Source organism: Oncorhynchus kisutch, linkage group LG10 (assembly GCF_002021735.2).
Source record: "Oncorhynchus kisutch isolate 150728-3 linkage group LG10, Okis_V2, whole genome shotgun sequence".
Lineage (NCBI taxonomy): Eukaryota > Metazoa > Chordata > Actinopteri > Salmoniformes > Salmonidae > Oncorhynchus > Oncorhynchus kisutch.
This window is the reverse complement of record NC_034183.2, coordinates 65,465,361-65,486,217: the sequence shown is the minus strand read 5'-3', so window position 1 is coordinate 65,486,217 and position 20,857 is coordinate 65,465,361. Positions and strand designations below refer to the sequence as shown.

The 20,857-nt window shown below is 44.4% G+C and overlaps 2 protein-coding genes, 1 long non-coding RNA gene and 2 other non-coding genes across 9 annotated transcripts in view; 2 read left to right on the top strand and 3 right to left on the bottom strand.

Annotated features, from left to right (window-relative positions):
* shank1 (SH3 and multiple ankyrin repeat domains 1) overlaps positions 1-4,044 on the top strand; it is a 40,154-nt gene extending 36,110 nt beyond the window's left edge. For all 4 annotated transcript variants that reach the window (XM_031834776.1, XM_031834777.1, XM_031834775.1 and 1 more), the window contains one exon: positions 250-4,044. In XM_031834776.1, coding sequence (XP_031690636.1) covers positions 250-322 — 73 coding nt within the window. In that variant the 3' untranslated portion in view covers positions 323-4,044. The remainder of the gene's footprint in view (positions 1-249) is intronic.
* A 1,822-nt stretch (positions 4,045-5,866) lies between these two features.
* Positions 5,867-7,246, bottom strand: LOC109885453 (uncharacterized). Its single transcript, XR_002254559.2, has 3 exons — positions 6,664-7,246; positions 6,440-6,469; positions 5,867-6,224 (listed from the first exon to the last, which is right to left on the bottom strand). It is a non-coding gene; the product is annotated as an uncharacterized LOC109885453 (long non-coding RNA).
* LOC116376063 (small nucleolar RNA SNORD88) lies at positions 6,305-6,392 on the bottom strand. The gene has a single exon (XR_004211457.1). It is a non-coding gene; the product is annotated as a small nucleolar RNA SNORD88 (small nucleolar RNA).
* LOC116376064 (small nucleolar RNA SNORD88) lies at positions 6,542-6,629 on the bottom strand. Its single transcript, XR_004211458.1, has one exon. It is a non-coding gene; the product is annotated as a small nucleolar RNA SNORD88 (small nucleolar RNA).
* A 1,287-nt stretch (positions 7,247-8,533) lies between the features above and the next one.
* LOC109885454 (protein kinase C and casein kinase substrate in neurons protein 3) lies at positions 8,534-20,311 on the top strand. 2 transcript variants are annotated; one of them, XM_031834773.1, is made up of 10 exons: positions 8,534-8,872; positions 14,135-14,202; positions 16,366-16,522; positions 16,629-16,864; positions 17,079-17,234; positions 17,317-17,492; positions 17,731-17,851; positions 18,156-18,235; positions 18,470-18,549; positions 18,721-20,311. In XM_031834773.1, the coding sequence occupies exons 2-10, from the start codon at positions 14,143-14,145 to the stop codon at positions 18,828-18,830; spliced, it is 1,176 nt and encodes a 391-aa protein (XP_031690633.1). In that variant the 5' UTR covers positions 8,534-8,872; positions 14,135-14,142; the 3' UTR covers positions 18,831-20,311. The 2 variants fall into 2 exon arrangements, with proteins under 2 accessions (XP_031690633.1, XP_031690632.1); XM_031834772.1 differs by lacking the exon at positions 8,534-8,872 and adding an exon at positions 9,130-9,347.
* Positions 20,312-20,857: the final 546 nt, after the last annotated feature.

Here is a 20,857-nt window from a genome sequence, read left to right as displayed (position 1 = left end):
TCTCTCCTGTCTCTCTCCTGTCTCTCTCTTGTCTCTCTCCTGTCTCTCTCCTGTCTCTCTCTTGTCTCTCTCTTGTCTCTCTCCTGTCTCTCTCCTGTCTCTCTCTTGTCTCTTGAATTGAAATCAGGCTCAAAATGAATTAATGTGTTATTCAGATAGTATGGCACTGGGGCAGCTCTTACTCTTGTTAAAGCGTCTGGCTCAAACAAACAAACAAACATGACTTTAATCTCTCTTTTCTTTCCCAAGGCTCTCCAGCTCTCCTTTTCCCATTTCTGCTCTGTCACCACGAGGAAGAAGGGATGATGGGAGTCGGAGCTGAGAAGACAAACAGAAAGAGAAAGGAGGGGGGATGGAGTCAGTGAGGGAACAGGAGAGAGAGAGGCCACAACTGCTGCTATCCATGAGGGATTCACACAACAAAAGCAGAGGACCTGATTTCACCCAGAGGGAGGACCGATCAGGAAAAGAGAGGGGAAATGAGGGATGGAACAAGGGCTGACCAATGCCTGGTACTCAGGGCCTGGTAGCTGACTCACACAGATACACTCGCATGCACACAAATACAGTAACACACACAAGCACTGACTCTAATGTCAACACACACAAACACTACAAGGATGGAATGACTGAATGTAGATTGAGGCAACAAATAACAATAGGAGTAAAATAGTGACAAAACTTAGCCCAAAATATTGAGAGAAACAATCAAATGTTGTTTAGCTTTTTCATCTGAGCAGTTCATAGTGTTGTTGGGGAAAGAGAGAATGAGGATTGTCCTCATTATTAACACTAGTTAGAGCTTTCTCCACCTGTCTTCTCTGGGTAGCTGTAGTTCCTCCTCTCTACCCTAGGGTTAGGTAGCTCCTCCTCTCTACCCTAGGGTTAGGTAGCTCCTCCTCTCTACCCTAGGATTAGGTAGCTCCTCCTCTACCCTAGGATTAGGTAGCTCCTCCTCTCTACCCTAGGGCTAGGGTTAGGTAGCTCCTCGTCTCTACCCTAGGGTTAGGGTTAGGTGCCTCCTCCTCTCTACCCTAGGGTTAGGTAGCTCCTCCTCTCTACCCTAGGGTTAGGTAGCTCCTCCTCTCTACCCAAGGGTTAGGGTTAGGTAGCTGTAGTTCTTCCTCTCTACCCAAGGGTTAGGTAGCTCCTCCTCTCTACCCAAGGGTTAGGGTTAGGTAGTTCCTCCTCTCTACCCAAGGGTTAGGGTTAGGTAGCTGTAGTTCCTCCTCTCTACCCTAGGGTTAGGTAGCTCCTCCTCTCTACCCAAGGGTTAGGGTTAGGTAGCTCCTCCTCTCTACCCAAGGGTTAGGGTTAGGTAGCTCCTCCTCTCTACCCAAGGGTTAGGGTTAGGTAGCTGTAGTTCCTCCTCTCTACCCAAGGGTTAAGTAGCTGTAGTTCCTCCTCTCTACCCAAGGGTTAGGGTTAGGTAGCTGTAGTTCCTCCTCTCTACCCAAGGGTTAGGTAGCTCCTCCTCTCTACCCAAGGGTTAGGGTTAGGTAGCTGTAGTTCCTCCTCTCTACCCAAGGGTTAAGTAGCTGTAGTTCCTCCTCTCTACCCAAGGGTTAGGGTTAGGTAGATGTAGTTCCTCCTCTCTACCCTAGGGTTAGGTAGCTGTAGCTCCTCCTCTCTACCCTGAGGTTAGGTAGCTGTAGCTCCTCCTCTCTACCCTAGGGTTAGTTAGCTGTCTAGCTCCTCCTCTCTACCCTAGGGTTAGTTAGCTGTCTAGCTCCTCCTCTCTACCCTAGGGTTAGTTAGCTGTCTAGCTCCTCCTCTCTACCCTAGGGTAAGGATTAGGTACAGTAGCTGTCTAGCTTGACTGTTGTTGGCTCCATAGCTGGCTGTTTGCTCAGATGTGTTCAGTTTCAGTAGAGACTCCCCTTACAGTTAGTGGAGTGCAGTCAATGAAACCCTGTGTGAGTGAATAGAAATGTTAAGAGCTCTTTGTCTGAGTGAATGTCATTGCTGGAGCGAGTTATTGGGATGAATATTCATGTCCATATTCTGTAGTTCAGAATATGGGCATGAATGAGACAAGGTGGCAGCCTACATGCATGTCTTGGGTAATGTCGTAGGTGGAGCACCTCTAGTAGGGGTCAGTGTGTCATCAGCGGAGCCCCTACCTGTTGTACTGAATGATATGACTTGTCCCCTGTTGGAAAGAGCTTGATGGGTAAATCCTCACTTGACTGTAGTGGCTGTGACTGGAGGAAACCTGTCAGTATGACTGTGTGTGATTGGTTGTCTGTTTTTACCTCACTAATGGGACGGCTCCATGCTCACTGAAGGCCCTTCGATAAGGACCTGTAAACACATTCTATTTCTCTATAGCTTCTTTATCATCTTAAGTCTTATAACGGCATATTATATACAGACTGGTCACTGTATTACAAATCTGTAGCAAAAATAAGTGCCCAGACCAACAGCATAGAAATAAACACACAGACATGTACACCCTCTCACTCAATACACAGATCACTATACTGGCACATACAGAAATACACACTTACAAATGCTCATGTATGTAATGTACACACATATTCACATTCTCTCTGCCACACACACACACACACACACACACACACACACACACACACACACACACACACACACACACACACACACACACACACACACACACACACACACACCACACACACACACACACACACACTCTCTCTCTCTCTCTCTCTCTCTCTGTGTTTATGTTAGAATTAATGGGACACCTTAAATATATTTGTTTGGATCCAAGATGTAACTGATACTAAAAGGGACTGTGATTTCAGAGATGGAGGGAATACGTGACATAATCAGTATCTCATTGAAGATTGACTCCATTTATACGAAAGACTTTCGAAGCATCGAAGCAACTGCTTTTCAACCGTTCTAAAGTTCTCTGTGCAAGGGATTGAGACTGAAAAGGAGGGGGGAGGGAAAGAGAAACAAACTGCCAAATCTTCCTCTTTCCCACCCAATCCCCCCACTCCTTCCAAAAACTCTTTCTACAGAAGCATGAGAACATAAACTGAGGCCCAAATGAGTGGGAGGAGAGATATGTTCTGTTTTAATACTACAATTGTTCTTACAACAATTTTTTAACTTAAGATGGGTCTGGAATACTGCTATTGATATGAAGAGAATTATTGTTACTATTATCATTACTATCATCGTCCTTACTGTTATAAGGTGCAGTTCTCCTTTCTGCCTTTCATGGCTGAGGTGGCGCTCTTTTGCATTTTAGGCAATGTATTTTCATAATTTTGCCAGTAGTGTTAGTCGATATAATCCTATAAAATTGTTATCATGAGATTCATGACTGTAGGTCAAACTATGACACCATGGTGTCTAACAATTTAAAATGTATATAAATATAAAACTATATTGTTACCTCCAAAAATACAGAAAAAATATCTATTTAGTTTGATGTACAAAATGCTTTACATATCAAGGCTTTTGTCTAGTCATAAAACCACATTTACTTTGCCCTCTTGTTTTGGTATAATATTTTGAAATGGTTTGACTGATGTATGCTTCAGATTGACATTGAGGCCTAGATTCAATCCGGAGGGTGGAAGACCCCCGTTATAGCACGATTGGCATTTAAAGACAATGTTCCTGCACTCCCAGAGACTGCATTCACAGTAAACACTGCATTTGTCGGCTCAATTGGAAATGACCTCTCAATGTCAATTGCGCTATAACGAGAATATTCTGCGTTCTGGGTTGAATCTAGCCCTAAATATATTTTTATGCAAGAATTACTCTGCCATCCAAGCTTCCTCTCACTTTGAGGCAGTGTCTGTGTATAAAGCTGTGACTATACGTATCACTTTAAACCTCACTGTGTGGAAGCCAAAGTTAGATTCACTACATTGTCATTATTCACATTATTTTATGCAGATCAAGATGTAGCTATTGTGCCCTGGAAATGGCCACTTGACAAACGGTATTGTGAAATAGATGCATATAATTATTCACATCAAATTTGTTTCTATTTTGTACATTTCAAGTCATTATGGATCATTAAAGTAGTATTTTATTTGATATTTCATTGTTTATCTACTCATTTAAACATGCATTTATGTCAGGGCTATTCAACCGGGGGGTCTGCAAAACCCCCAAAGCAAAACGTGATTTTTACATCGTTATATCGCTATCAATAACAGAATAAACATTTTGAATTACATACCTACAGTGGAGGAGAATATCTTTATAATTACATCAACTTTATTAATCAACTCCTAATATAGAGCAAATGACACTCATTGAAGCCAATAATTACACCAGTGTCTGACATAGGCTTTGAAACAGCACACGTGTATAGGTTTCCAGTGTGGCGAGTGCTGCTGGAAAGCTTTCTTGACTTGGACATACATTTTTGGCAACACATGGCAAACCTTTGTTTAACCAGCTAAACAGTTGTTCTTAGCAAAAGTGTTTAAATGACCTTTCTAGGTAATAGGTTAGAGTTTACACTTCCTCTTCCAATTATGTGGGGAGTTCAAAATAATGGCAAATTATCTACTAAATCGATTTTTAAATGTTGATTACTTCACCTTTCCATTGTCAATCACCTGTTGAGAAGACAGGTCCCTGGGTCACCCGTTTGCCTGGGAGGGGGTCCCTGAGCAAGGAAAGGTTAAATATCCCTGATTTGTCATTTTCATAGGAATTATACTATTGACCTATTTTCACCTTGCATTTAGTTGGATTGGGTGCTTTCAGCTTAATCTGTTATCAGTTGGACATCTCTTTTCTCCATCACTAAAATTAAGGGCTCTTCCATTATCTCCATTTACTACTAAACACCACATTTGAGTCCTAAAACACATCCCCCAGCAGTGGGTGGGTATTGGCAGGTTACATGCATGAGTGCTTTCCATCTCACGCCAATCTGAAGGAGGAATGTGAGGCCTTCAGATCCTTGTCCTTATGCCCACACACGCTACACACTTAAGCTGTTTACACAGGCAGAACAATTCAGTAACTCAGTTTGACAGATCTGAAAAAAAATCTGATTTGTCAAATGACAAATTAGTGGGGAAAAATTGGGCTGCCTGTGTATACAGCCTTACATGAGCAGAGTTCAGGATGGGGAATGAGGTTGGTGATAGCAATAAGGACGATGAAAATAATGCTCATCCTAATTATATAAAAAATCTAACCCTAAAGTTCTAAAGAATCTGTCTTCCAAATAATGTTTCCAGTGAAGGTACAATGTTATTTAACTGAAGTGCTTTATATACCGCTCGCTCCATTCCCTATGGAAGACCTCTGTTCTGCATGTCCTCCAGGCATCAACTCCCTGCAGAAAGCCCCCTACACAGCTGCTGCACTGTGAGAGACTATGTACTGTTCAGGTGGTTTACAGTCACTGCATTATGCAATGGGTTCATTATCACATTACTCTTAGAATATCAACAAGGTATGAATGCCTGTTCCTGCTGCTATGACAACCTTACCATTTACTAGTGTTGGGTAAATGTGGCAGTGACAAACTTGTTTTGCAGTGTTTTTCACCACCATCTCATAGCAGGATTCAAGAGGTGTATAATTACGTTTTTAGGAGATGGAAGGATCTGGCTATATAGAAAGCACCATTTTGTTTAAGAGAATATTTTAAACTGATGAGAAGTATGAGCAGATGAACAGTAATTTACACAATGTGATCTACATATGCACATTCATATAAACAAATATATGAATGTCAAATGTTAAGAGATGAATTAATTAGAATTATAATAAAGATGCAGAAATAAAATTGAGTGGTCATTTATTACATGTACAAATAAATTAACCATTTGCATCAAACACACCTGCCGGGGGGAGCTCACCAGTAAAGTTAGAAAGGACATGACCCCGAGTATCTGATTAAAATATTTTAATGTTTCAGCCTTACATAACAATCAGGAACATAAATAAATAAAAAATCTCACTTAGGTCAGCACATTTCCATTGATGAGTCAGCCCTTGTATTAACAATTCATCCCACATCTACAGAATTATTAGCAAAAGGGATATTGTTTTGCAATTTTGGGCATGTTGGGGAAGCTGCTTGATTGAAACAAAAAAGGGACTGTAGTGACACCAGCTGGATAATGCTGGAGATACAGGTAAAACAGTGCCTCTTGTGCAAAACAGGCCCCTAAATTAACCATTGAAGATCTCACCCCATGTTAATAACAGACTGCAGTCACAACACATCTTCTGTGGAGGTCCAAGAACTGCATGAAAAGAAAGTGATAGAAAACTGTCTGAAAATAATTACATCACAACCTACAAGGATCCTATGTGATTAATTATCAGTCTCCTCAGACTCAAGCCTGTCAGAGCCAGAGAGCACCTTATCGCCACAGATATTCAGAGCCCAGTGCAAAACATCACAGGAGAAAGACATTTAAACAAGGATTCAATTTGCTAGTCATTAGCATTTACTCACCTTGTAGTTTGGTATACTTAGCCCTGTCACCTTTGGGGAAAATAAGTTCCATTAGGACAATAATCAATGAATATTTAAAAAATCTACAAGACTCAGACTAACATTATCCTCAGACTCGGGCCTGTCAGAGCCAGAGAGCACTTTTTCGCCACAGAAATTCAGAGCCCAGTGCAAAACATCATTGGAAAACAAAGTAACGTTACATATGAAAGAAAACCACTCACCTTGTGGGTTCTCTGACAGCCTCGTAACCTTTGGACAATAGAAAAAGACTCCCATAAGGACAATATCTGCAACTTACAATCAAGCAGACAATACTAACTACATTAGACGCGAACATCCTCAGACTCGGGCCTGTCAGAGCCAGAGTCCAGTGCAAAACATCATAGGAGACGTTTCAGACACCGCAATGCCCCAGGTAACTTGCTAGCTAAGCAGTGTCCATAGAAAGGTTCACCCTCTTGGGTATAGGCTAAATCAAAACGAAATATTTCCCGAACACTTGATTTACCTCAAGTCGAAATTATAAATTGAAAGTTTCATACAAACGTTTAAGTAGCTATAGCTAACTACTTAGCCAACATGAGGTCCCTGCATACTCTACAATTAGCCTACTTTGCTAGCAAGCTGCTAACGTTAGCTAGCCACATGGAGGGAATTTGTTTACTGTCTAAATAAATAAAACATGACTGCTGAGGAAATTAACTATCTAGCTATATCGTTTAATTCAAATAAGACGAAAATGTCCAGCTTCACAATCACCAGGCCACGTTCTGACCTTCCAGTCTATGTGAGGAAAAGGCTGACTCATCAAAATGGCCGGTTTTACATGTCATTTCCGGGAAAAGAATAGGACCTAATTTTTTTTGCTGCCTATCGTAGGCGCCGTAAGTAAAAACAATCACCTTGTTTAGAATTAACAACTTGAAGTCGAACTATGAAATAAAATGTATTTAAAGTGTATTATATGCATATTTAATTTGTTAACTACTTGCAACATTTTTGTCTTGGATAAGATAACCATTGGAGAGGCCATACATGCCAAAGCATACATGATTAATTGGTAAAAAGAACATCTGATCAGGATACTTTATTGCCAGAGTTACCATTATCCACTTCAGTATAATACACAGTATAATACACTTCAGTATAATACACAGTATAATACACTTCAGTATAATGGTAACTTTGTGTGAGTGGTTCTACTTTTGGAACCATAATGTGTGGATTGATAATACTGTATTTCCCCTCAATGACAGCCCAATGTTTGACAATAACATGAGCTTGAATGCCACGCCTTGCAGAGTCACTGTGTCAGCAGCTCAACTGTCTAATTTTTTAAACGACAAGTCCTGGCAAGGCAGAACAGAGAAGTGTAGCATAGCATTAGGCATGAGATCATAGGGTATGTGAGTGACTGCTGTTGGTAATATGGCCGCCTATTCATCTCCAGAGATCCCCAGCTTTAAAGTGAAACACACATTCTCTCTCTCTCTTTCTCTCTCTCTCTCTCTCTTTCTTTCTCTCTCTCTCTCTCTCTCTCTCTCTCTCTCTCTCTCCTCTCTCTCTCTCTCTCTCTCTCTCTCTCTCTCTCTCTCTCACACACACATCCACACTCACGCACTGGATGTCCTCACCATCTGTGGCAGACCCCCAAACACCCTTGGGGAATGTATAGAGGAGTGGCAAGGGGGACGTAGAGGGGGTTGAATTTTGTTCTTCTTATCTTTGACTATATAATATGTGATTCTGTGGCTTGTGTAGAGTGGTATTTAACAACATACAGTTATATGACAAAACCTTAGGCTCTATATAGCACACATACACAGTGCTCTGTAACAGTCCTAGTCAAAGGTTGCTACCCCAGACCACAGGCACACATACACACTAAAAGCCAAAAGCACGGCACACTTCATTAACACTCCATGGAGAGAGAGAGAGAGAGAGAGAGAGAGAGAGAGAGAGAGAGAGAGAGAGAGAGAGAGAGAGAGAGAGAGAGAGAGAGAGAGAGAGAGAGAGAGAGAGAGAGAGAGAGAGAGAGAGAAAGAGAAAGAGAAAGAGAAAGAGAAAGAGGGAAAGAGAGCATAAGTGGGAGGGGTGCTGTCCAGTGGTGTGGTACAGAGAGCCAGAGAATTAGTTTTCTGCAGCTGTTTTGAAGAGAGAGAGGGAAAGGAGAAAGCGGGTGAGGGAGGAGAGAGGGGAAAAAGACAGCCAACTCATCTGACACTGACAGTGGGCCAAAGAAAGGGAAGAAGAGGGAGCAAAATCACAGTAAAAGGAGTGGAAGAGAGAGGAGAGAACTAGGGAAAAAACTGAGCAGGCTAAGGGGAGAGACAGAAGGGGAGAGAGAGAGGAGGGTGGTGAGAAACTTAACCCAGAAAAGAAGAGCAAGTGAAAACAGTGAGACCACCAGCAGCAGTGAACGAGTGAGAGGTAAGACACTTTTCCATGTATTTCACTGTAACCTCCGATTTCTCTGGCTGAATTCAAACTACATTAAGACCTGATCCACTGATAGTTTACTGTACAAGTCTATTTTTGTAGTATGCGTTCATATGTTGCTATATATTTCCTCTAGACGTGAGTGTATGTACTGAGTTATGTGTGACAGCCAAAACGGGGGGCAGGGGGAGGAGAGAGACTGTATGCCAGAGGGGGTGATGGGTACTGTGGTGGGGGAAGAGAGGGTAGACAGGGGGTGAGAGAGTTGGCAGTGGGAGTATCTGACAGGCTTGAGCATTTCAATAAGTTTCAGAAGATGTACCCTTTCTGCTTTCTCTTGGGGTAGGCTATTGCAAAAGTGTTGGACTCCTCCAGAGATTTCTAATAGTTTGACTTGGAGAGCACACAGGCGTTTCAGATTTTTTTTGCATGGTCTGTGATCAAGTCAAATCTATGGCAGTAGACGGTAAGTGAGATATTATTCAAATAATACCTTGATTTGGTATGCTCTTATCACTATCTGTACTGATCGGGGTCCTTCACTAGAAAAAGGGGACAGGAAGAGGGGTCAAAGGTTAAGAAGGAAATTATTCATTATATATCTGTTGTGAGAGAGTACTAAAGACCCTGTGGGTTGTGTCATCTTCCTGTAGACAGACAGACAGACAGACAGACAGAGCGAGAGAGAGAGAGAGAGAGAGAGAGAGAGAGAGAGAGAGAGAGAGACAGAAAGGATCCACACTTTCATCACAGGCCCTCACTGAAGATGGAGAATCATGTGATAACCCATGAATAGAGGCAGATACAGAAGAATCACTGGATCTGATAGTGGGTCTGACTGAGGGTGGGAGAGATAAAGATATCTGGAAAACAGACAGAGAAAGATTAGTCTTGTGACAGGGTGGGATTTGTTACATTCTCTGTAAAATGCCTTGAGAGAGGTTTTATTGTAAGCTGTTTGGGATCATGTGGGTTTGTCTCTCTAGTTTATATTTTGTGTCACTGAGCATGTGAGTCTGTCTGCAGGGCAGCCTCTAGCCGTTTGGGGATTTTTTTTGCAGTTTGAAGCTCATTTCCTGCAAATCTACAAATTTTGGGCACGTGCCCTGCGTGTTTAGATAGCTGGCTAGACTAACTACCTATTAAACAAATTGTTAGCTGACATGGCTAATTGAGTGACTATCAGTGACTGACATAACAAGAGAACAGTGGAGGCTGGTGGGAGAAGCTATAGGAGGATGGTCTCATTGTAGGAGGACGTCCTCCTATAGCTCCTCCCACAAGCCTCCTCTGCAGCAGAAAAACTGCCGATGTACAACCGCATTTTGAAATTGTAACTGGTGTATTCTTACTCTCAATAGTAAGTTTCAACAATTATATTTTTTGGGGTCGTGCCCGCTAGCGGCCGAGGGCCCTAAGAAACCTCTTATGTCGCTGGAACTGGCACTGTCTGTCTGAGTGCGTGTTTGTAGATTTAGGAGCATGTGAGTTTGTGTGTGTGTTGTGTGCGTATTGCATGTGTGTCTATGTTTTTATGTTTCTCTAGGGCGAGAGGGGAAGACAAGCCCATCAGCAGAGACACAGAGAGGGAGAGAGTAGGGAGACGGAGACAGTGGGGTGACCTTTACCCCCTGTTTATTTTGGGATGGCTCAAGTTTCAAAGCTGGGAATTGTGGGAGAGGGCATTCCATCCTTGCTGGTAGACTCAGGGCCTTAAATGCCAGGCCTCTGAGTATCTGTTTTACTGTATTATACTGATACTGTACCACGCCAGATAACTCCCTCTCACCTACTGGTAGTTATTAATCTACCCTGTACACTGTAGAAATTAGACTTTGCTTTTGCAACACATTTGTCCAATTCTACACTGTAACGGAAAACTGTAATTTATACGGTAATTTGGGGGTATTATCAGCAACAACAAATTTGTGGGCGGGGAAATAATTGCTGTATTTCTAATGGTATTGTAAATCCAAACCACAGAGTACAGTACCATACCGTATCTTTGGAGCACCAAAACCCTTTTGACCACTAGTGGGTGCACGGTATTGTTGTTTCTGGCTCATTACCATATTTTGAGGTGTACCTTGTAAGATGCTATATTTGTTGCACCCGTGAGTGAGAATGCTGGACCAATTTAACTCCTATGTGGTTAAAGTGCCTCATCAATTTAAAATGTATAAGGCACAGATTGGAGTGGCAGCAAGTTGTAGCCCTCTCCTGCAGTCAATGACCAAAGTGCCCTCTCTGGTCTTATGGGTGGAATGTTATCAATATTTTTCATAATATGCTAATTTATCAAGATAATATTTTTAAAAAGCAATGAAAATACAGTGTTTTTATGTCAAACAGTTTTGTTATATTTCAGTCTTCTGTGATTTACGTTTGAAACATTTCAACTCTTGCAACGGGTGTCGTCGGAAGGATGAGACCAAGGCGCAGCGTTCTTTGAGTTCCACATAATTTATTAACGAAGTGAAACTTTAGAAAAGACAAAACAATAAAGAATACAACGACCGAACAGCTTCTTTGTGCAAACTACCTGCACACAAACAAAGAACAAGATCCCACACAGAAGGAGGGAACAGGGCTGCCTAAGTATTATCCCCAATCAGAGACAACGATAGACAGCTGCCTCTGATTGGGAACCACACTCGGCCAGAAACAAAGAAATAAAGAACATAGAATGCACACCCAAATCACACCCTGACCAACCCTAAATAGAGACATAAAAAGGCTCTAAGGTCAGGGCATGACAGTACCCCCCCACCCCCCCAAAGGTGCGGACTCCGGCCGCAAAACCTGAACCTATAGGGGAGGGTCTGGGTGGTCATCTATCCACGGTGATCCACGTAGATCCCGCTCCACCTCTGGCTCACCCCACTTTTCTGGCCCACCCTCGGTGAGGGCCCCGGATCGGGGACCGTCGCTGGGGGCCCGGACCGGAGACCGTCGCTGGGGGCTCCGGACCGGGGAACGTCGCTAGGGGCTCCAGACCGGGGACCGTTGCTGGAGGCTCCGTGCCATGGATCACCGCTGGAGGCTTCGTGCTATGGATCATCACTGGAGGCTTCGTGCCATGGATCATCACTGGAGGCCTGGTTCGTGGAGCAGGCACAACCTGTCCTGCCTGGATACCCCCTGTAGCCTGGCAAGTGCGGGGAGCTGGAACAGGCCGCACTGGGCTTGTCTGACACCTTGCGCAGAGCCGGCGCAGGATACACTGGACCGTGGAGGAGCACCGGAGGTCTGGAGTGCAGAGCTAGCACAACTCGTCCTGGCTGGATACCCCCTGTAGCCCGGCAAGTGCGGGGAGCTGGAACAGGCCGCACTGAGCTGTGCTGTGCTGGCGAACCAGGGACACCGTGCGTAGAGCTGGCGCAGGATAACCTGGGCCGAAGAGACGCACTGGAGGCCAGGAGCACTGAGCTGGCACCATCCGTCCTGGCTGGATGCCCACTCTAGCCCGGCCGCTGGAATATAGCGCACCGGGCTGTGAGCTTTACCGCATAACACGGTGCCTTCCCGGTCACTCTCGCCCCACAGCAAGCATGGGGAGTTTGCTCAGGTCTATAACCTGACTCCGCCAATCTCCCCGTGTGCCACCCCCCAAAAAAATTCTGGGGCTGCCTCCCGTGCACGCCTCGTTGAGCCAACTCCTCGTAGCGTCGCCGTTCCGCCTTTGCTGCTTCCAGCTCCTCCTTAGGACGGCGATATTCACCAGCCTGTAGCCTGTGCCCAGGGTCCCTTGCCTTCCAGTATCTCCTCCCATGTCCATTCCTCCAGGAAACGCTGCTTGGTCTCTTTGTGGTTGTAACGGGGTGTAGTGGGGAAGAAGTCAGGCGCAGGAAGCAGAGAGTTCAGGTTAGCGCTACTTTTTAATCCACCACAACGGTGAACAGATGCCAACCCAAACAAATGCCCCAAACACGGGGGACTTAAACAGTCCAGCAAAAATCCAAACACACGGACAACTGTGACATACAGCCGTGTACACATGTACACCGAAATGATCCCGCACAACCAGCAGGCGGGCCGGCTGGTAAATAAAGCCAATTAGCCTAAACTCAACACAGGTGCAACCAATAAACAGAAAAGGGGGAAAAGGGATCAGTGGCAGCTAGTAGGCCGGTGATGACGACCGCCGAGCGCCACCCGAACAGGAAGGGGAGCCACCTTCGGTAGGAGTCGTGACAGTGATGGGATCTTCTGTAACGGGTGTCGTCGGAAGGATGAGACCAAGGCGCAGCGTTCTTTGAGTTCCACATAATTTATTAACGAAGTGAAACTTTAGAAAAGACAAAACAATAAAGAATACAACGACCGAACAGCTTCTTTGTGCAAACTACCTGCACACAAACAAAGAACAAGATCCCACACAGAAGGAGGGAACAGGGCTGCCTAAGTATTATCCCCAATCAGAGACAACGATGGTTTCTCTGGGAACCACACTCGGCCAGAAACGAAGAAATAAAGAACATAGAATGCCCACCCTGACCAACCCAAAATAGAGACATAAAAAGGCTCTCTAAGGTCAGGGCGTGACAACTCTATATCTGACATGGTACAGGTTTCTTCTTGTTTCTAAGCCCATAACCATGTGTGTGAGGTATATACTTTTGTTTCAAAGTAGATTTGTTTAAGACTACCATGTGTGACCCTGATTTAGCCCACTGCAGTAAAAGATTAAACCTTACATTTTGCCATGTCCTTGGTCTGTTTTGCTCTGTGGTTGCAGCCAGTTTGGAAGCCTTTGTTAAGGCCTCCAGATGTGCACGTGATATAAAACACCAAATATGTGTAAACACTTTGCATACTGCAGCAGCCAACCTGCTTGCACCAATCCCTTGTAATTACAGAGAAATACTGTGGAATATAAACCCCACCCCTCAGTGAATTTCATTCATTCACAGTTGAAGAGTACTTGCTTTGATACCGTATTTATATTACAGTAGGTATACTACAATATGAAACACAGAATTGTACTTATGACTGAGCTGCCTGTCAAATTCACAGCAAGACCTTTACAGTGTATCCTCTTATCTGTCCAGTTTTATTAATACATGTAACAATCTCTTGAATAAACTTTACTGTGGAGGAAAATAATTATCTCAGACTTTCTGAACCAAACTGGTCTTCATGGATTTCCATCGTTGTATTCAACTGACCACCTAGGTGGTGTAAAGGTATGTTGAGAGGTGCACAGAATGTTGAAGGACATAAATGATTTCACTACATATTCTTCTGTTTCAGTGGACAGGATGTCGACTCTCCCTCCTGAGGTTGCCACTGAAGATGCCACCAAACAGAGCTTCTGGATGGTGAGTGTGTATGTGTGTGTGTGCGTGTGCGTGTGTGTGTATATGTATGTGTGTGTGTGTGTGTGTGTGTATGTGTGCGTGTGTGTGTATGTGCGTGTGTGTGTGTGTGTGTGTGTGTGTGTGTATGTGTGTGTGTGTATGTGTGTGCGTGTGTGTGTATGTGTGTGTGTGTGTCTATACGTGTGTGCACAGAGAAATGTAATGAGAGAGATGGAGAAAGAGGTGGAGAGGGGGAAGAAACAGACAGGAAAACACAGCACCATTTAGCCTCAGGATGTCTTGATAACCTTGTACAAGAGATTCCCGTGACAGACAAAACAGTATTGCTGCTCATAGGTCAGTGTGTACAAGGCCTCTCTATCACACTAGGCTGGCCATATTTTGTTTAGCTTCCGATAAAGGAAGTTCTGCTTCCCTTTTATCATCATCATCATCCCATCATTCACCCACCTCTTTACAGCCGTATCCTAATCATTACAACGTTATTACCTGTTAATAAACAACTCTGAAATGGATTATAACAACTTAATAATACATCATATATGCCATTTAGCAGACGATTTTATCCAAACCAACTTACAGTCATGCGTCCATACATTTTACATATGGGTTGTTGGATGTGTAAGATGTTTATGTAGTTGCAGTGTAACAGTGAAATACTTCAGCTCCGAGCTCCAACAGTGCAGGTGATAGCCAATATGTTTCTCAAATGAAAAATAGATTTGTTTTTAACCATCCTCCATAATGCTCATATCATGATAGGCTGATAAATGTGCTATGGCTATAGGATAGGTTGGTTTGGCTTCTATGCTCCACCAATTGGCTAGTTGCAGCTCCATCCGACTGACCCGTGTCTGCTTCTTCTCTTCCTGTTTGCTGGCCTCCTGGTCATTGCCCCACTTTCATCTCCTCTCTCTGTGTAATTTGGGCTCCCTCCTGTTGTGTTGGATGTGTTTCCAGCCCAGTTCCTCTTAATGCTGCTCTCTGGCCCTCCTCTTCTGGCTGCTGCCTGTCATTGTGAAGTGTTGGGTTGAATATGTGCTCTGACTCTTATTATGGAGTATACTGGTTGTGTTGTCATAGTTGTTACTAGTTCAGTTCTGTAGAGTGTGTAGAATAGCCATCACTGGAGTGACAGTCCACTGTACTGTCTGACTGATTTGAGTTTATAGGTTCACTATGTTGCTTCCCCAGCATTTCACATTGTTCTAGTTCTGCCTGTTATGTACACAACTATACAGCCATTTGATTGCTCTACTCTGTTGGTATGTACATGAAATGTGATTTGTTACAGAGAACCATGTCAGATCTCTGATGACTTGATTTCTGTGATATACTGTAGTGTTGTGCAGGCTCAGTTGAGGTGGCTGTCTCGGTCGACCTTTGTGATTGGTTGGCTGCGGCTAGTTCTGGAGCAGTGCTGTTGGCTTTGGGCAAGATTCCTCAGCTGTTTTCACTTAATTCTCAGAGTCAGTAGAAACCACAACATACACAAAGAGAGAGGGAGAGGGAGGGAACGGGATGAGGATGACCTAGAGAGAGAGAGAGAGAGAGAGAGAGAGAGAGAGGGAGAGAGAGAGAAAGAAAAAGTTATCAAACTGAAGCAGAGGGGTGAAAATAGCGCCAGGAAAAAAATGGAGCGTTTTCCAAACTCCACATCCACAAACACAACTCTGGTAATGTCATTACCCTCAGTGAATTGCCCTCTGTTACTCCATCACTCCCTTTTCATCTGTCCTTTTACTGGCCTGTCTACACCAGCCACACCCCATGGTGCCTTCATTAGGCTTTTACAGAAACCTCAAAACATTACAATGACTTGTCTAAAGGAAAACAGATCGACGTTAGGATGAGAACAGGTTACAGGTCATGGTGTTGAGAGTGTAGAGAGGAAAGTCAAATTGTTATTTAACTGAAATTAACTTCACTATCTGTGTTAATATCCATTGCTACATTACTACTGTATGTTCAATCTCAAACTTTTCCCTCCCCCTCCTCGTCCTCCCTCCCTCCCTCCCTCCCTCCCTCCCTCCCTCCCTCCCTCCCTCCCTCCCTCCCTCCCTCCCTCCCTCCCTCCCTCCCTCCCTCCCTCCCTCCCTCCCTCCCTCCCTCCCTCCCTCCCTCCCTCCCTCCCTCCCTCCCTCCCTCCCTCCCTCCCTCTAGCCTGGGAACTACCAGCGCACGGTGAAGCGCACGGAGGATGCCTTCCAGGCGTGTAATGACATCGTGGTGTGCTTCCAGGAGAGAGCCCGTGTGGAGAGGCAGTACGCTCAGCAACTCAGCGAGTGGAGCAACAAGTGGAAGCCCCTGGTGGACTCCAGTGAGTACTGCAGTTGAAGAGATTCACTGTTTGCTCACTATGTTCCCTGTTGATACTGTATACCCATCCACTCTCTCTCTCTCTCTCTCCTCTCCTCCCTCTACAGGCCCGCTATATGGATCCCTCCTGCAGGCGTGGCAGTGTTTCCTCTCCTCCGCCGACCGCCTCGCCGCCCTGCACTCGTCCGTGTGTCGCTCCCTGGTTTCGGAGGACGGGGACCGGGTCAGGACCTGGCAGAAAGAGACCTTCCATAAGAAGCTCTTTGGAGGTTTCAAGGAGTCCCAGGACTTTGGGACTGGCTTCGCACGTGCTCAGAAGCCCTGGGCCAAACGGCTGAAGAAGGTTAGAATACTGTAGATGAAAGAGATGTCTCTCTAAGACACTATGAATCACCACGTTGAATGGACAATCTCTACTGAGAAATTCCCAGACTCAAAGATCATACCTTTATATAGGGTAGGAAAAGGTAAATGACTTGTAAGTGTTTGTATGGGAGTCTTCATTGAGTCACTAATATGTCAGTGTTACCTTGTGCCCCCCCCCCCCCCCCCCCCAGCTGGACAAAGCCAGGAGTGCGTTCCATAAAGTGCAGCGTAAGGAGCAGACTGCCAAGGACCGGGAGGTCCACGCCAAGGGCAACCCTGACGTGGCCATCGAGAAACAGAAGAAGATTCAGGAGGAAAGAGAGCTGGCTCAGCAGGAGACGGAGAAAGTAAGTGATAGACAGTAAGAGAATGAAGGAGAGAAGTGAATGTGTGAGTCTGTGTGTAATAATGTGTAACTCTCTCCCCCAGGTGCGAGCCCGCTATGAGAAGGTTCTGGAGGAGGTGACCCGCTATGCCCCTCGCTACATGGAGGAGATGGAGTGTATTTTTGACCAATCACAGGAGGAGGAGAGGAAGAGGATCAGCTTCCTTAAACAGGCCTTCCTGTCCGTCCACAGACACCTGGACGTCACCAACAACGAGAGGTAGGCTACACCTGCAGCCAGACTGTGACTAGGATGGTGTGTTTGGGTGTGTTTGTTGTAGTTGCGTTGTGTAAATGTTTTTATCTCATCTCTCACTCTCCATTTCTGTCACGCCCCCTTTCCCCTCTCTGTCCCTCCACACTCCCTCTCTCTCTCTCTCTCCCTCACTCCTCCCCTTCTCCCTCCCTCTCTACCCCCCCCTCTCTCTCCCTCCCCCCTCTCTCCTCCTCTCTCCTAGTGTGAAGGCTGTGTATAATGAGCTCCACAACACTCTTATGGCCATCAGTGAGCAGGACGACCTGCGCTGGTGGAAGAACACCCACGGACCGGGCATGCCCACTGACTGGCCTCAGTTCCAGGTGCAACACTCACACATGCACACTCTCACACACACAGACACAGCGGGCTAATGGAAGTTAATGGGGCCTAATATAGTGTACTGTAATATGGATTGATGTAGACTTCTGCCCTGTGTTATTGTCAGAGTTAGTCTAATGTAGTGAACAGTGTTACAAGCTAATGCAGCAGACTGTATAACAGTAGAGCATAGTCCAACATACTGAGTATAACAACAATGTGACCAGTATTACAGTCTCTGGAGGCTAATATACTGGACCGGTCTGCCTTGTTGTCCAATGGGGTCGAATGAAACGTCTCTTTCAGGAGTGGACGCCAGAGAAGAAAAGCAAAAAGGGGAAGAAAGAGAAAGAGGTGGAGTCACAGCAAGGCACCATAGAGAGGAGGTAAACATGTCTTTATTGATTCCTCCTACAGTACAACTCCATCTCAGTGATGTTAAGTAGTTGGAGGAATTTACTTTACAGTCTTAGTATGATACAGGAGACGTGTAGTACTCACTTCCCATCTCATTATGATGACTCATATAGTTCAGATACTGACTGTTGTGTTAATTGCCTGTAGTTACGGTTAGTGTATGGTTGATTTACACGAACACACTCTCTCTCTCTCTCTCTCAGTGTAATGATCGGAGGAGTTAAGGTCAGGGCTCTCTATGACTATGACGGACAGGAGACAGATGAGCTCTCCTTTAAAGCAGGTAGGCCTTCACGCTGTACTTGTCTGTGAGTGTGTGTGAGAGAGAGAGAGAGAGAGAGAGAGAGAGAGAGAGAGAGAGAGAGAGAGAGAGTGAGAGAGAGAGAGAGAGAGAGACTGTGGTACTCTGTTACTGAATGATATATGATGACCATGCTCTACCTCTCCCCTCCAGGTGAGGAGTTTCTGAAGACTGAGGATGAGGATGACCAGGGCTGGTGTAGAGGGATGAAGGATGGAGGGAGAGAGGGACTCTACCCAGCCAACTATGTAGAGACGGTGTAGTTACACCACTATGTTTGTAAAAAGAAATAGATAGAATGAAAATGAAAGTGACTCATTTTGATAAGAAACATTGTGTCTGAAATGATCCTCAGCCGATGTGTACTGTGTATTGTTCCTTAATGAATCCAGGCTGCATCACATCCGGCCGTGATTGGGAGTCCCACAGGGCGACGCACAATTGGCCCAGCGTCGTCCGGGTTAGGGTTTGGTAGGTGTAGGCCGTCATTGTAAATTAGAATTTGTTCTTAACTGACTTGCCTAGTTAAATAAAGGTTAAATAAAGGTTAAATAAAGGTTACACATTTGTTATGAATAAATAAATAGTAATACATGTAAAAAGTGCCCATCTGCAGGAAAGCGTTGATCCAAAGAGAACACACTATGGGGATATGATAGCTCTGAACTGTTGGCATACCTACACGGCATCAAATATCCAGGTTTTTTTCTTCTTTAAAATATGTTGGAAATGTTTAATATATTTACCTGAGACACCTATATGAAAGCTATATGATGTATGATGCCTTTTTTGTACAATTTGACAGATGCGATGCTGATTCTATAGGTACTGTACATGTCACCTCTTGATGCTGAAGCCATACTGTATGGTTGCTGTTCTTATAGAGCTAAACTCTCCTGTTCGCTTTAGTGAAACATATATTTATGTAGAAATAAGTGCTTATCACAGTGCTTCGACAGGCTTTAATCAGTGATTATTATGAACGGGGTGAAACTTTGACAATGAGCACAATTCATCAATACCTGTAGCCTGATCAGTAATAGTATGAGCAGTAATGTCTCCTGTACCCTGTGTGTGTTATAAGAGTACGATGTGACAGGATTGGGATCTCCTTTCAGAGGGACTGTAATAGATCTCCTCTCATCGCCTTCTTGATGGCAACTCCCCTTAATAGAACCTTTGCCAAAGTGAAGGATAGGATGTCATTTCTGGGCCTGTCCACGTTCTGGTTTTTCTTTTCCATTTCTAAATGCGTGTATATGTGAGTGTGTACTACACATGCATGTGTGTGTATATGTGAGTGTGTACTACACATGCATGTGTGTGTATATGTGAGTGTGTACTATACATGCATGTGTGTGTATATGTGAGTGTGTACTACACATGCATGTGTGTGTATATGTGAGTGTGTACTATACATGCATGTGTGTGTATATGTGAGTGTGTACTACACATGCATGTGTGTGTGTATGTGAGTGTGTACTATACATGCATGTGTGTGTATATGTGAGTGTGTACTATACATGCATGTGTGTGTATATGTGAGTGTGTACTATACATGCATGTGTGTGTATATGTGAGTGTGTACTATACATGCATGTGTGTGTATATGTGAGTGTGTACTATACATGCATGTGTGTGAAAGGTAAGCCTCGGCCCTCATTGTCTCTTGTAGTAGTATATTTGAGCCTTTCATACTGTAAGTGCCTTTCTAAATAAAATGAAACTAAACTAATGTTGATAACTTTTGTTGCCGTGTTCTTGGGACAGGAGACGAGTGATAACACATTTAATGACTCTGTTTGTGTTGTTCTACAGTACATACAGTATCTACAGCGTTTATTTACACAAGCTCTGAAGAGAACGACTAAATGTACAGTATATGTGTGTGTTTGTGTTGTTCTACAGTACATACAGTATCTACAGCGTTTATTTACACAAGCTCTGAAGAGAACGGCTAAATGTACAGTATATGTGTGTGATATATATGTGTGTGTTTGAGTGTATGCTCGTGCGTGTGTGAATGTGTGTATACAAGTGCTTGCAGCCGTGTGTGTGTGTGTGTATGTGTGTGTGAATACCATCGGCCTGAGTGTTGAACAGGGCTCTGGAGCATGTTTATGGTGCCACATCAGTGAAGTTGTCAGTCTGAGTGACAGTCAGACACAGGCAGCTCTGGCTCCCAAGTGTGTATCACAGACTGTGTCAGAGAGTAGAGCAGAGTGGAGTAGAGCAGAGTGGAGTAGAGCAGTGCAGTAGAGCAGAGTGCAGTAGAGCAGGGCATCCTGGA